This window comes from Harpia harpyja, unplaced genomic scaffold, assembly GCF_026419915.1.
Source record: "Harpia harpyja isolate bHarHar1 unplaced genomic scaffold, bHarHar1 primary haplotype scaffold_79, whole genome shotgun sequence".
Classification (NCBI taxonomy): Eukaryota; Metazoa; Chordata; class Aves; order Accipitriformes; family Accipitridae; genus Harpia; species Harpia harpyja.
In genome coordinates this window covers 9,081-23,458 of record NW_026293420.1, presented here as the reverse complement: position 1 = coordinate 23,458, position 14,378 = coordinate 9,081, and the positions used below count along the sequence as shown (strand labels likewise).

General features: G+C 44.3%; 1 protein-coding gene across 1 annotated transcript in view; it reads right to left on the bottom strand.

Annotated features, from left to right (window-relative positions):
- The window catches only part of LOC128138634 (electroneutral sodium bicarbonate exchanger 1-like), a 151,690-nt gene extending 137,312 nt beyond the window's left edge, over positions 1-14,378 (bottom strand). The window contains exon 1 of the mRNA XM_052779817.1: positions 14,209-14,378. Coding sequence (XP_052635777.1) covers positions 14,209-14,361 — 153 coding nt within the window. The 5' untranslated portion in view covers positions 14,362-14,378. The remainder of the gene's footprint in view (positions 1-14,208) is intronic.

Genomic DNA, 14,378 nt, shown 5'->3' with positions numbered 1-14,378 from the left:
CTCCGGTACCAAAAGCAGAGGTCAGAAGACTCTGAGAGATAACTGGGAGGAGTCTTGGGTTGATCCCAGAGGAGACAGTTTCCTGCAAAAGAGAAAAATCATCTTGTGTACCTGCCTTGGAGAATCCAGGGCTGCTACCTGGGATCTGAGGTCCCTATAAGAAAAGGCCAAAAGACTCTGGGAGATGCCTCGGGGGAGCCTCAGGTGGACCCTGGAGGAAAGAGCTTCCTCCAAAGGAGAAAAATCATCTTGGGAAGGTGCCTTGGAGAAGTCTGAGGCTGCTACCCGGGATCCCAAGTCCCTAAAAGAGACATCAAAAGACTCTGGGCGTTGCTGAGAGGAGTCACAGGTGGATCCCGGAGGGGAGAGCTTCCTCCAAAAAAGAAAAAATCTCAAGGATAGCTTCCTTGGAGGAGGCTGTGGCTGCTACCTGGGATCTGATGTCCCTATAAGAAAAGGAGAAGGGTGAATGTTAAATTTCCCTGAGCAGAACTAGCACAACAGTCTAGGGGGGGAAAAAAAAAAAAATCAAAACTGGGACTATAACAGTGTAGGAGACTGAGCCGTTTGTCAGACAGGGCTCTGAAATTTAATAGAAGCCATTAGGGCATGTGGAGAACTAGGGGTAAATTGGTAAACTGGACTAAAAGTGCAAAAATGCAGGACCTGAGGAGCATCCCAGTGATTTTGGGGGACTCAGACAAGCTCTGCTAACAAAATTTTAATGATGCACTTGCAATTAGTGTCCTTGTGGGTCAAATGGCCCCTAATAGCAGAAACAAAAAAAAAAAAAAAGAAAAAGAAAGAGAAAAAAAGAAGAGGAGCAAAGCAACAAGAGGCTGATTTGTTGGCAGTCGCTTTTGCAAGGAATTTACAAGTGAGATAAGGATTAGGAAGAAAGATGATCAGGTACAGGGTCTGAACTAAGACCTAGAAAAAGAGAAGGAGAATGTGAAGGAACACTAGAAGAAAATGTTACTATTGTGGAAATCTGGGATATGTGCAGCAAGAAAAATATTTTTCTAAACATGTCCCTGAATGACCAGGGAAGTGAATGGATGAGGTAGTGCGTTTGGCTACAGTGGTCAAGAAGAGGAAAGGGTTAAGGAAGAGGGATGTTAAAGGAAAGAGGAATCAAGTGTGTTTGTGGCTGTGCTGAGAGAAGCCTTTGAAGTAAGCAGGGGAGAAGACTGATGGGGACCGGAGGAACCTCTCCCAGCAGAACCTAAGCTGGTTAAAGCAAAGCTGGGAGATGAGGAAACAGAATTTTTAGTCAACACTGGGGCTACGTATTCGGTCTTAAATACACTAGAAGGAAATTTAAGTAACAAAAGCATAAATGTCATTGGTGCAACAGGGACTCCTGAGGCCCGGCCATTTTTCAAATCCCTGAAATTTAAACTTGGAAAACAATGGGTTACTCACCAGTTTTTATATTTGCCAAATTCTCTGAAAACTTTACTGGGTAGAGATTTACTTGAAAAGGTAGAAGCTGAAATCAGATTCAAGGATGGGGAAGTTGCAATTTTAATCCCAGAATCTAAATATGTCGAAGCCATAGCCTTGTTGTTACAGGATACAAATCCCAAAAGGGACAAGATACCTCGAGAAATAGAAGATGCAGTGATCCCCATCGTTTGGGCAGGAGAAGTTCCAAGAAGGTCTAAGAGAGCAGAACCAGTAAGAATTGATCTAAAACCAGGATCGTCACCAGTAAGAATTAAACAATACCCTTTAAAATTAGAAGTGAGAACTGGCTTGGTACCAATAGTTCAAAAATTCTTAAAATATGAGTTGCTAATAGAATGTGAGTCAAAATATAATACACCTATCTTACCAGTAAAGAAAGCTAACGGAAAAGATTACCGTTTAGTCCAGGATCTTAGAGCAATAAATCAGAGAGTACAAGATATACATCCAGTAGTTGCAAACCTGTATACGTTACTAACTACCCTCACCAGTGAACAAAGCTTTTTGCTTTTGAGTGGGAAAACCCTGAAACAGGGCGAAAGACACAATATACTTGGACGGTTCTACCACAAGGCTTCAAGAATAGCCCAAATATTTTTGGAAATCAGCTGGTGAATGAATTAGAGATTTGGAGAAAAGAAAATGGACAGGGAACTGTATTACACTATGTAGATGACATCTTAATTGCAGCAGAATCTCGGGAGATTACTGTGTATGTACCACATATGGTAGTCACAGTTTTGGAACAACAAGGGGGGCATTGGTTGTCCCTCAGCCGTATGCTGAAATACCAAGTAGTACTACTAGAACAAGATGACATCGATCTCAAGACCACTGCAGTTACAAATCCTGCAGTGTTCCTCTCCACTGATTGAGCGGAGAGTTCACCAGAACACGATTGCTTACAAACTGTAGAGGAAATATATGCTAGCTGTCCGGATCTTAAAGATGTTCTGTTAGAAAATCCAGACTGGGAGTTATATACTGACGGCAGTAGTTTTGTTCGCGATGGGAAGAGACTGTCCGGATATGCTGTGACGACCTTAGATGGCATAGTAGAGGCATGAGCCTTATCTCCCAAAACATCAGCCCAAAAGGCAGAACTAATAGCCTTAACTCGAGCATTGGCACTGAGTGAAGGGAGAAAGGTTAATATCTGGACAGATTCTAAGTATGCTTTTGGAGTTGTACATGCCCATGGAGCCATCTGGAAAGAGAGAGGACTACTATCAGCACAAGGAACTGAAATCAAGCATGCTGCACAAATACAAGAACTATTACAGAGCATTCAAAAGCTGATGGCGCTAGCAATAATGCATTGCAAAGCCCACCAAACAGGAAAAAAACCCACTAGAAATAGGTAATCAATTGGCACATGAAGCTGCCAAAGAAGCTGCAGAAACAGGCATCATGGCATTATTACCAGAAAAAGAAATAACTTTACCGGAAACACCACCTAAATATGATAGTAAAGATACTAACTTAATAAAGGCCTTACAGGCACAAGAACAAACAGATGGGTGGGCTGTCACACCCACAGGGCAAATAATAATCCCACCCTCATTAATGAGAGAAATTGCTAAACGAGAACGTAATGAAGAACATTGGGGAACTGAAAATTTGGTAAAACATCTTCAAAAGATAGTTATAAGCTGAGCAATGACAGAAATTAGCCGATCTATCGTGGAAAAATGTGAAATTTGTTGTAAAAATAACCCAAATACCGGTAATAAATTAATTTTGGGGGTTACAAAAGGAGGAAATTCCCCAGGAGACTACTGGCAAATTGATTTTACAGAACTGCCAAGAAAAGGGGGATATAGATACATTCTTCTTCTAGTTGATACTTTTACTGGATGGCCAGAAGCTTTTCCCTGTCACACCAATTAAGCTAGAGAAGTAACTAAAATCTTGTTAAAAGAAATTATCCCGAGGTTCAGTATCCCTTCAGGAATGTCCTCAGACAGAGGACCACATTTTGTTGCTGAAGTTATAAAACAATTGAGTAAAAACTTAGCCATAACGTGGGCTCTCCATACCCCTTACAGGCCACAATGAAGTGGAAAAGTAGAAAGAATGAACTATACACTTAAATTGCAGATTGGGAAAATATGTCAGGAAACATCAATGACTTGGATACAAGCGCTACCTTTAGCGCTGTTAAGAATTAGAATACAACCTTGTGGTAAAAACAGCTTGAGCCCTTACAAGTTACTTTACGGAAGGCCTTACCAGGCCCCACATATACCAGGAACAATTCACATTAAAGGGGAAATGGACTTGAATAATTACTTAATGTCCTTGGGAAAGACTTTACAGGAATTGCAAAAGTACGTGACGACAAGCAGGCCCTTGGAACTGGATACACCAGCCCATCCATTTCAACCTGGAGGCTGGGTCTACCTCAAGTCGTGGAATTTGGAGCCGCTAACTGAGAAGTGGAAGGGGCCATTCCAGGTACTCCTGACTACTTATACAGCTGTCAAGGTCCAAGGGAAAGGCCCGTGGATTCATTATTCCAAGATTAAAAGGGCTCCAACCTCATGGACAGTTGAACAAGAGTGTCCCCTTAAACTGAAATTGAAAAAGTTATGACTGATTTTTATGATTTGTTTGTAACAATTACGGTAGCAATGAGTCAAGTGTGCCAGATATCATCTTGGGATCAGAACCTCCATTTAATCTTAACACAGAATGTAACTCGAATACTCTGCAAAACTGATTGTTGGATTTCTACCCAAATGCCAGCCTCTGGACAAAGCTAAGTCCTACCCTTGATAGGAGTGCCACTGCCAATAAATGTATCATTATTTAACAATCCACAATATGGTCAAGGACATCCAGACAATGCATGGTGGCCAAGCCTCTCTGGAAAGAGACAAGAAGGAAAGTTACAAGTTACCATCACAAAAGATAACCTAAATTCCACTGTATGCTTATATGGGCCAGGTAATGACTCTCTAAGCTCCTACACCCTTAAGTCTGGAGAAGATGGGTGGGATGATTACACTGCTAGACGAAATGACAAAAGTTTTGTAGGATGTTTCCCAGGATGTAACAGGACCAGATCATATTGGAGGCCCACACTAAGTCATACGGACACATCAAATCACTTTGGCCTCCAAGTCCCAGAAGGAAGCGGTTGGTCTTGTTTATGCGGAACACGTGCTCGAAAAGTACTACCTCCCAATTGGCAAGGAGCATGCACATTAGGAGCCGTAGTCCCCAATATAACAATAATTGACAGGTTGCATGAACAGAGCGGATGGGTAAAAACTTTTCTCAAACAAACCAGGAGGGTTCATAATCCCATTATAGATCATTCCACAGGATTCCATAGTTTTGCCAGATGGTTTATCCCTTGAATTGGAGTTAGTGAATTGGAAAAGGCAATAGTAAATATATCAGCTGTTATAGAGGACATTGAAAACAGAACCACTGGTGCCATACAGGCATTACAAATTGAAATATCTAGCTTGTCTCATGTAGTAATGCAGAATCGAATGGCTCTTGACTTATTACTGGCTTCACAGGGAGGTGTTTGTACAATTGTTAATACGAGCTGCTGTACATACATAGATCAAAGTGGCAGAATTTCTACTCATCTAGCAGAGATTTGGAAACAAACAAAGATCTTACATCAGGTTACGAAGGACAATACGTCCTGGGGATTTGAGGAATTATGGCACAAACTTACCTCATGGCTACCTAATTGGATTTGGTTGAAAAATCTATTCATTATTGCAATAATTGTAATCTGTGTGTGCATCTTAGCCTGTGTAATGATTCAGTGCTGTAGCTGTTATAGTCAAGTGTACGTGAAAATTAAGACTGGGTATTGAGGCTTTGGATTTGTAGGTCCAAAGTCTCAATAAAGGGGGGGGGAGTTGATGCCTTGAATAAAGGCATGAGAAGGAAAACTTCACTGTATCGCTGGAAAACTTCACTGTATTGCTGTAGTGACGAACGTTTGCTTGCTTGAATAACTTTGAAATTTTGGTATGTACTAATTAGATAAGAAAACCTTGAGCTTTGGCAATGGTATGTGCTAAAGTTGCCAACAGACAGGAGGCCTCGGGCCTGATATGCGTCAACAGAGGAGAAGTCTTGGGCCTCGATGATAAGTTTTGAGTTCTGCTGAATTTTTGTAATTAAAACTTGCCAAGGCCAGCTAACTAGGAAAAAGAGATGACCCACCCTGCGTATGACCAAAAGGCGGGCACTATGTAAATGATAATATGAATTTGTATATGACTGGAACAATATAAATTTTGCTTGCTGTAGGTAATGGTGTGCAAGCTAGGTGGAGCGATCCCCCATGCACCCAGCGCTGCAATAAAGAATGCCTGCTTTCTAAAACTCCAAAACTGAGTCTTAGAGAGCTTCTTTGACTGGCTTTTTCGCTAACAGTCTTGCCGCGCCAGATGGGGAGAAGAGAACTGAGTGGACTCCAGCGCGCACTGACCCATTGATCGGGGACTCCATCGGCTCCTCTCCTGCGGTCAGGCGGTAAGCGACACAATGGTGCAACGCTATTGGAAAAGAGATATTTTCTGATCGATAAACAAGGGAAGAAGGAAAAGTCTTTTGGGGAGTAGCAAGCATTTGGGGACATTTTGTCCTGTTTGGGCTCTGTGTAAGATGCATCAGGAAAGTTATGCAGCAGGAGCATAATTTCCTTCCTACACATTGATTTGTAACAAAGGGAGACATCCCTCGTTTTGGTGTCTGAAACACTGGGTTCGTTTCTACACGTTTCTGTAATGAAGGGAGACATCCCTCATTTGCTGTACAGAACGCCGGTTTAGAATCGGTACCGATATGGGCAATGCGACTTCCCAGGAGACTCCCCTTTGTTCTGCCTTAGGATGCATCCTGAAAAATTGGAAAAAGTTTGGAGAGGATCCCCTAAAGAAAGATAAATTAAAAGCTTATTGTGCACAATGGTGGCTGATGTATGAATTGGAGGATGGAGAAAATGGCCAGAGAATGGATTGCTGAATTATAACACTATTTTACAACTGATGTTGTTTTGTAGAAAGATGATAAATGGGGTGAAGTTGCGTATGTTGATTTGTTTTTTAAGATGTGATCATGAAAACTGTAAAAACGTAGATTGCTGATGGATGATGCTTATGGAATGTATTAGCAGAAAGTATTAATGGAAAGGGAAAGAAAAAGAATTGTTGTATTGGAAAAGAATGTAAAAGGAAGTGTGTTAAGGGCAGTGGGGAGGCTGAAGATGTGCAGATGTTGGTCCCAGAGGGGAATCTGGTAAATGTAGAAGGAAGGGATAAGAAGAGGAAATCGCAGGATAGTAGTGATTATCATTTCTATTATTGTAGTGTGCATTGCCATTAGTTGTGTTAAAAGAATGATTGTAAGATCTCTCTCTCAGGTAAGGGTTCACCCAGAAACTGAGGAATACATAACTCTACCAAAGCACACAGTCACAACTTATACCAGTACATCGGTCAATGAGGACATACATGTGGTTGAATTGTGACTCAGGTCACGGGGTGGATTGTATGGATCGTCCGGCTCATAGTTCCCAAACAAGTTCCACCATGTCTAGTGCACACAGGCGACTCATGGGGGGTTACAAAAGCGACCCAGCCGTGGGTTGCCTTGAGGCCCTGTCTCTCTGCAGAGACGACTGACAGGGAGCTGTGTAGACAGCTTAGCCCTGGGTTGTCTGGTAAACCCTAAAGTAAACAGGGCGGTGGCTGCACCATTCAAGGAACGAAAACCTGAACTGAGCCTTGAAATCCCTTAACAAATAGTATGTCCTGAGTCTCAATCCAGCCACTATTCAGTTGCCTGAGGAAGAAGGAACAAAAACCAACAACAACAACAAAAAAAAAAACCAAAAGGGAAAGGGAAAGGTATCCTGTGCACTATTTTTGGAGCATGTCTAACTTGTGCACAGGAGGAGGCACTGAAATCTGATACGGCAAAGATAATGGGTGTAGCCGATCTCATTGAAGCTACAAAATTCAGTGCACTAGAAACTGAGGTGACCAAAACTGCTTTAGAGGCAGGATGGAAAATAAGTGCGGCCTTCAGTGTTCATAATGGACAACTGGAGGTTGAAAAGATATTTTTGAAAGATGAATTAAATTCTGAAAGGGAGAAGAAAAGAAAGTTGCTAGAAAAATTAAATTTGTTGTTCGGAAGACCAGCCCGCTTCCAGCTCAAGAGCAGGGAGTGAGAATTTTTAGCCCAATCTCAGGGAGAACGAGGGGACAGCATCCCATTATACAAGCTCCCTTGAGACAGGCAATAGGGCTGGAGGGACAGCCAGTATTTGTACATGTCCCGTCCACTACCTCAGATCTATTCAACTGAAAGCAATCAGTGGGGTCCTATCGAGAAAATGTGGACAGAATGCCCACAGAAAGAAGAATTATTTGCTGAATCCTCAAGGAAAAGGGGGCCAGAATCAAATACTAACTTAATTATGCTAGGGACATCTGATACTGAGTAAAGGGGACCGGGGAGAATATTGAGATTTCCCCAGCCGATCCCCTGGTTCCCATAAAGCTGGGGAACAAAGTTACAAATTTCCTGATAGATAGTGGGGCAACCCTGTTTTAGGGTGGTTTTGCAGATTCCCGAGAAGGCGAACACACACACTGACTATAAGGGGAAAAGCAAGCATTTATTAACTACAAATGTGCATTATGCTAATGGTATCTTGTAAAGCAAATTAACATACCGACCCGAGGACTGTGAGGAAGATGGACCATCCGTACATTCTCGTGCCGTCTTGCGCCGCGAGCTCAGCCCAGCAATCGGTAGGTGCCAGCTTTACGTGGGCGTCCCCACGGAGGCAACAGTGGCCTCGCCGTACACCAGCCCCATGCTCTTCGGAAAAATCCCGGTATTTACACATTTGCAGAGGAATCGGTTTCGGCACACGTGGCCAGCGGGTGCCAAAACACGCCTCAGTTGCAACATGGGGAGCCTATGACGCATGCGCTCGCTGGCCAGGCGTGCTGCATGAGCCATAGCCACCCTGTCTATTGGTTCACGGGCTTTGTACACGCGGCATATGGTCATCATCCAGCAGTCACGCGCCGACCATGCTCACAGATGTACTGTGCAACAGCCTGCTGCCCGTCCTCCCCCAGTATTGCTCAGCTCTCTCATCTCCGTGGGCAGCATTCCAAGCAATGGGCAAAAAAACATCCATTCTCTGTGCTGACTGCGTTTTTCTCGGCTATCTACTTCTCCCCCAGTGTTCATCCACCCACCAAAATTCCATCATTTAACCCCTCCGTATACAAACCCGTTCGGTAGTAACTAGCCTTTCAAGTAAAATGTATATGCCAATCGTTGGGCTCACAGGAAAGCGAGCTTTTAGGCCATTTTAGAAACCTATGGAATGTACAATTGGAAATACGGCTTTGACTCATGAATTTCTCTATGTGCCAGAATGCTCCCTCATATCTTTGGGACGAGATCTCTTGTGTAAACTGAAAGCACAACTAACGTTTTTTGATAAGGCTATTCAGCTACACATGCCTGAAGAGACAGCATGGAGAACTCAGTTGTGTCTATTGACTGAAAAGAAACAAGAAGAGACCAGAATCCCAGAGAAAATTTTGGATGCTGTAATACTTCTGGTATGGGCTTCCAAGAAACCTGGATCAGCCAAGAATGCTGCTCTGGAAAAAGTCAAATTAAACCCAGGAGCCCAACCGGTAAGAAAGAAACAAACAATCGAGGGGATTTTTTGGAATGGCTGGATGGTGCTGGCTATGGATTCCTAATTTTGGACTGATTGCTGAACAGTTACACGCTGCTCTAAAAGGACCTGAGGGAATCTTGGAATGGGCAGCAGAATGGTGTACAAGTTCTGATGGAATTAAAAGAAAGTTGATGGAAGCTCCCACTTTGGGACTACCAAATTTAAGAAAACCCTTTGAATTATATGTACATGAGAGACAGCAGGTGGCTCTGGGAGTATTAACACAGAAGTTGGGGAATGAAAAGAGACCAGTGGGATACTTTTCCAAACAATTGGATGAGATCAGCAAAGGTTGGCCCGCCTGCCTGAGGGCAGTAGCAGCGACTATAACCTTGCTTGAGGAGTCTCAAAAACGGGCCAACCAATTACCGTGTTTGTACCTCATGCTGTATCATCCCTCCTTGACAATAAGGGGCATCACTGGATTTCCTCAAGTAGATTAGCAAAATATCAAGCTGTGTTACTGGAAAAAGATGATGTCACACTTTCTTTGATCCCTGCTTTGAATCCTGCCACCTTGCTCCCAATCTCAGAATGTGATGAATTACACCATGATTGTCTAACCACTGTTGAACAAGAGCATTCCAGCAGACCACATCTACAGGATGAACCCCTGCCTGATGCAGAAGCAGAGCTCTTCACTGATGGCAGCAGCTATATGCTGGAAGGAAAACGAGGAGCTGGATATGCAGTGGTAACAAATGCCCAACCACTAGAGACTAAGGCACTGCCTAGCAACACATCCGCTCAAAAGGCTGAATTAATAGCATTGATGCGAGCTCTAGAACTAAGTAATGGAAAAAGAGTAAATATATATATATATATGTACAGATTCTAAATATGCATTTGGGGTGGTGCATGCAATTTGGGGGCAATTTGGAAGGAAAGAGGACTGTTAAACTCACAGGGAACTCCAATAAAATATGGGACTGAAATTATGAGACTGCTGCAAGCGGTTCTCTTACCAAAGGTTGCAATAATGCATTGCAAAGCCCACCAAAAAGGAAATAGTGAAATTATAAAAGGAAATTGGAAGGCTGATTGTCTTGCTAAAAAGGCAGCTCTAAAGGAGCCAAAATTTGAAGCAGCTTTAATTCCAGGGCCTCGTTTAGAATTACCACCACCAAAATATACTGAGAAGGAAGATTAATTAGCAGAACAGACAGACTGCTCCAAAAATGGACAAGGTTGGTGGATAACACCGTTAACGCCATTATTGATTCCTGAAAGAATGACGGAAACTTTGCTCAAGAGATTACATCAGGAGATGCATACAGGAGCAGACGCATTGACAATAACTGCAAAAAGAAATTTTTTTTGGACCAAAGATACAAAGGGTAGCAGACATGGTAGTTAAAAAAAGTGTACCATCTGCTGTGCTAATAATCCAAAAATTGGGAAAAAGGTTATAGGAGGAATTGTGAAACAAGGAATAACTCCTGGGGAATACTGGCAAATAGGTTTTTCAGAGCTACCTAGGTATAACCAATATAAATATTTATTGATATTGGGAGATACCTTTTCTGGCTGGCCAGAGGCTTTCCCTTGCCGTACCAACAAAGAGCTAGAGAGGTAATTAGAATCTTATTGAAAAAAATAATACCCCGATTTGGTATTCCAGAAGGTATCTCCTCTGATAATGGGCCTCATTTTATGGCAGAAGTCATGCAAGGGATTTCTAAATTTTTACAGATTAAGTGGGAATTACACACTCCTTGGAGGCCACAATCAGGTGGGAAGCTAGAAAGAATGAATCAAACTCTTAAAAGGCAACTTGCTAAACTGTGTCAAGAAAACACACCTTAAATGGGTAGAAATTTTACCCATAGCTCTTTTATGAATTCAAGTAACTCCTAGGGTCAAAAAGAAAGTAAGTCCTTTTAAGGTTGTTTATGGGAAAGCATATCCCATGAATCTTTCTAACATCACAGGAGACCAAATGCATATAAAAGGGCAGGCTGATGTTAAAGAGTATTTGATTTCTCTTTCACATGCTTTATCTTCACTACACAGGTATCTAAATCAGAAGGTCTCTCTCCTGTTGGATAAAGGCGGAAAGGACCTTACACCATGTTATTGAAAACCTATACTGCAGCCAAAGTGGAAGGAATGGGCTCCTGGATTCATTACATGCGAGTGAAAAGAGCACCAGAACCAGATCAGGAAAAGTGGACAGCCACAGACTGGGAAACTCAAATTTCAGCTAATCTGAGACCATTGAACTTTGAGAGAATGAAGAACCTGAATATTATAATATCCCATTTGGTACTAGCAGTAGGTCAAGAGAATTTGGTTTTACAGCTTATCCAGTCCTTTGGGCAAACCCAGAAAGTTAGTGTAACCGCTTGTCTCCCTCCATCTGAGTTGGCAGACAATCCTTTAAACTGGGGAATATTACCTTCGGACTTAGAAAAAAGTTTTTCTAAGAAAGAAAAAGAACAACAATGGAAATAGGGTGGTTAAATAAAATATTACATGGAACAGGATCCTCCCTTACTGGATGGCTGGCAAACCTAATTTAAACTTCGATCACTGTTGTCATTACTACACTCATACTTTGTGTTGTTTTAAGTTCTATCAAGAGACTGGTTTTACAAGCCACGGCTAGAGCATATAGAACGATAAAATGAAGTAGTGAGACTTATGAGACTCATATGAAGAGATCTCATAGTCCCAAAGGGGGGAAATGATGTACTTAAGAAATGATGTACTTAAGCCACATGAAAAAGGCCACAAAGGTCTTGTGAAGCAAGATCCCCTTTGTATAACCAATGCATGCCCCTGAAGAAGAACTAAAAGACTGATAAGAAGGGAACATCCTACCCCAGGAGGCGCCGAAAAGTTGAATAATTGCTAATAGGCATGAAGTCAGAAAAATCTTTGAAAATTGGAGGAAAGGTAAAGGTGGCAGGGGGAGATCACGACCACCAACTCAATTCCACACCAAAAAGACTTACCCCCCCACTCTCTCCTTGAGCATGCGCTGTAGAAGAAAAGAACGCTGTACCTTTAATTCCAAGCAGGGAAACTTTAGCCCAATAGAAACTGTGCTAGATAAGCGACTCCCAGTAATAGTTTTGGGAAGAACTTTGGAAATCGAATATGTATAACTGAACTGTATAAATTGCTTGCCCGTTTAGGCATGAGGGGTGCTAGCGTTGCAGATTACCACCTAGCCCCCATCTTTGCGTAAACATGAATTGGAATAAAATACTTCTGCTCTGAGTCTCTATTGGCATTTTGCACACCGGGTAAACGACCCCACTTTTGGGACAACAGTGGGGTAGGCAAAGCACCGCATCCCGCAGGCCGAGGGGCTCAGGCACCCACGTCGCTGCCGGAGGATTGCCGGCAAGAGGTTTGGCATCTGGAGAGGGGCTGCTGGGCCAGGGTGCCCAGGCACCCACCCCACTCCCCCAGCCGCAGCCACGGGTGCTCTCAGTGCTGGAGCAGAGGCCGTAGCAGCTGCCTGTGCCCAAGCCTGTCCCCAGCGAAGGGAAGACTTTGCTGGCGAGGAGCAATCCAGTGAAGGCGTTGCCAAAATTGCTGGGCTTGAAGTTGCTGCCAGGCCAGGAGGGTGCCAAGGGGTCCTTGTGCAGGAGGAGGGGTGGCAACGCCTGGGCACCGTTCAACTCCGGGGAGCTGCAGAGCAGGGAGTCCCCGAGGCCGTCGGGGAAGGTCGCGGCCACCGCCTGCGCTTTCCAACCCAGCTGGTCCACCAGCTCCTCCGCCACCTCCCTCTCGGCCCCAGGTGTCTTCTCGGAGCCCTTCCCGCAGAGCCGGACCACCTTGATGCTCTCGCCACGCGGACAGCTCTGGCGGCCGAGGTCCTCAAGGCTCCTCAAGGCTGAAGCGCTCCCCAGGCTCTTGTACTCCACCAGTGCGCAGTGCTGAGTACCATAGTACTGCCTACATCTGATCATGCGCAATGGTTCTTCATTTGAGTCGAAGGGCTGCTTTTGCGACCACCGATCCATTTGAAATTCTGTTGGCTGACCTTCAAGTCTTGTTCGTCATCCTTGTGCTTTGATCTTGGAGCTTAACATGGTTTCAGTCATATATGGTCAGTTTCAATATTAATCTTATCTAATGTACAGGAACATCCAGTCATAAGAGCAAAGAACTGTAAAACTTAGGAGTAACTACCTCTACTAGTTAATTACTTGGCTACACTTCTATTTTTTCAATCATAGTGTTAGTATAAGATTTCTAATAATTATTTACCAAATCTCACTTTTACAGTCATCTAGCAGCAACCAGTTTCCATGGCTGGTACAAAATGTTAAAAGCAAAAAATATTTAGACATACCATACAGAATGTATGGACATATGCTATCACCCACCGCCTCACTTTGGTGCCCTCCTCGTTGACCTCCAGCAGCTCTGAGAACTGCAGGGCGTAGAGCGTCAGCCACCAGTCATGCGTCAGGTATTCCACCTGAGGGAGAGAGGGGGCCACTGCGTCACTGTGGGTCTCCCCAGGCAGGGACCACCCTAAACCCATCATCCAGGCAGGCTGCAACCCCATCAACCTGAGGTCGTGGCAAGGCAATATCCCCCATTCAGGATTTGTGGGAGAAGGTCCCCTGTGCTCCCGGACCATGGCAAGAAGACACAGCTTCCCTGTACATCACACCACCAGTGCTTCCCTGCAGTTTTTTAGTTAAGGGATGATCTCTCCCAGAGCAGCCTGGGGGAACCACGGGCAGAAGAGGTGAACCCAGCCCTGGGGCTGGGGTTTGAGGACTGTTCACCGCTTCCCCAGCCACCCTCCCTGGGTGGAGGACTGCTGCGGCCCATTGAAGGCAGAGAGCAGGGCCCAGCTCTGCACCACCAGCGCTTTGCCGGGACACAGACAGCCTGAGCAGAGCCTGCACCTCCCCGTACACCTCACCGCAGACAGCCAGAGCACACCCAGACACCCAGGCATCCTCCACGTGGAGGCCACTTCCCACCCCAGCTGGCCAACGCAACGGGCTGCCTACCTTCTTCAAGGACGTCAGCAGTTTGATGCTGACGAAGCCCATCTTGTTCTTCTGGACATGTTTCAGGAGGAAAGCATCCTTGGCCAGGTTCTCGTCAGAGAGGCAGAACTCCACCTGGGACACCACCCTCCTGACCAGCTGCCGGTCAGGCATGGAGTAGCTGCAGTCCA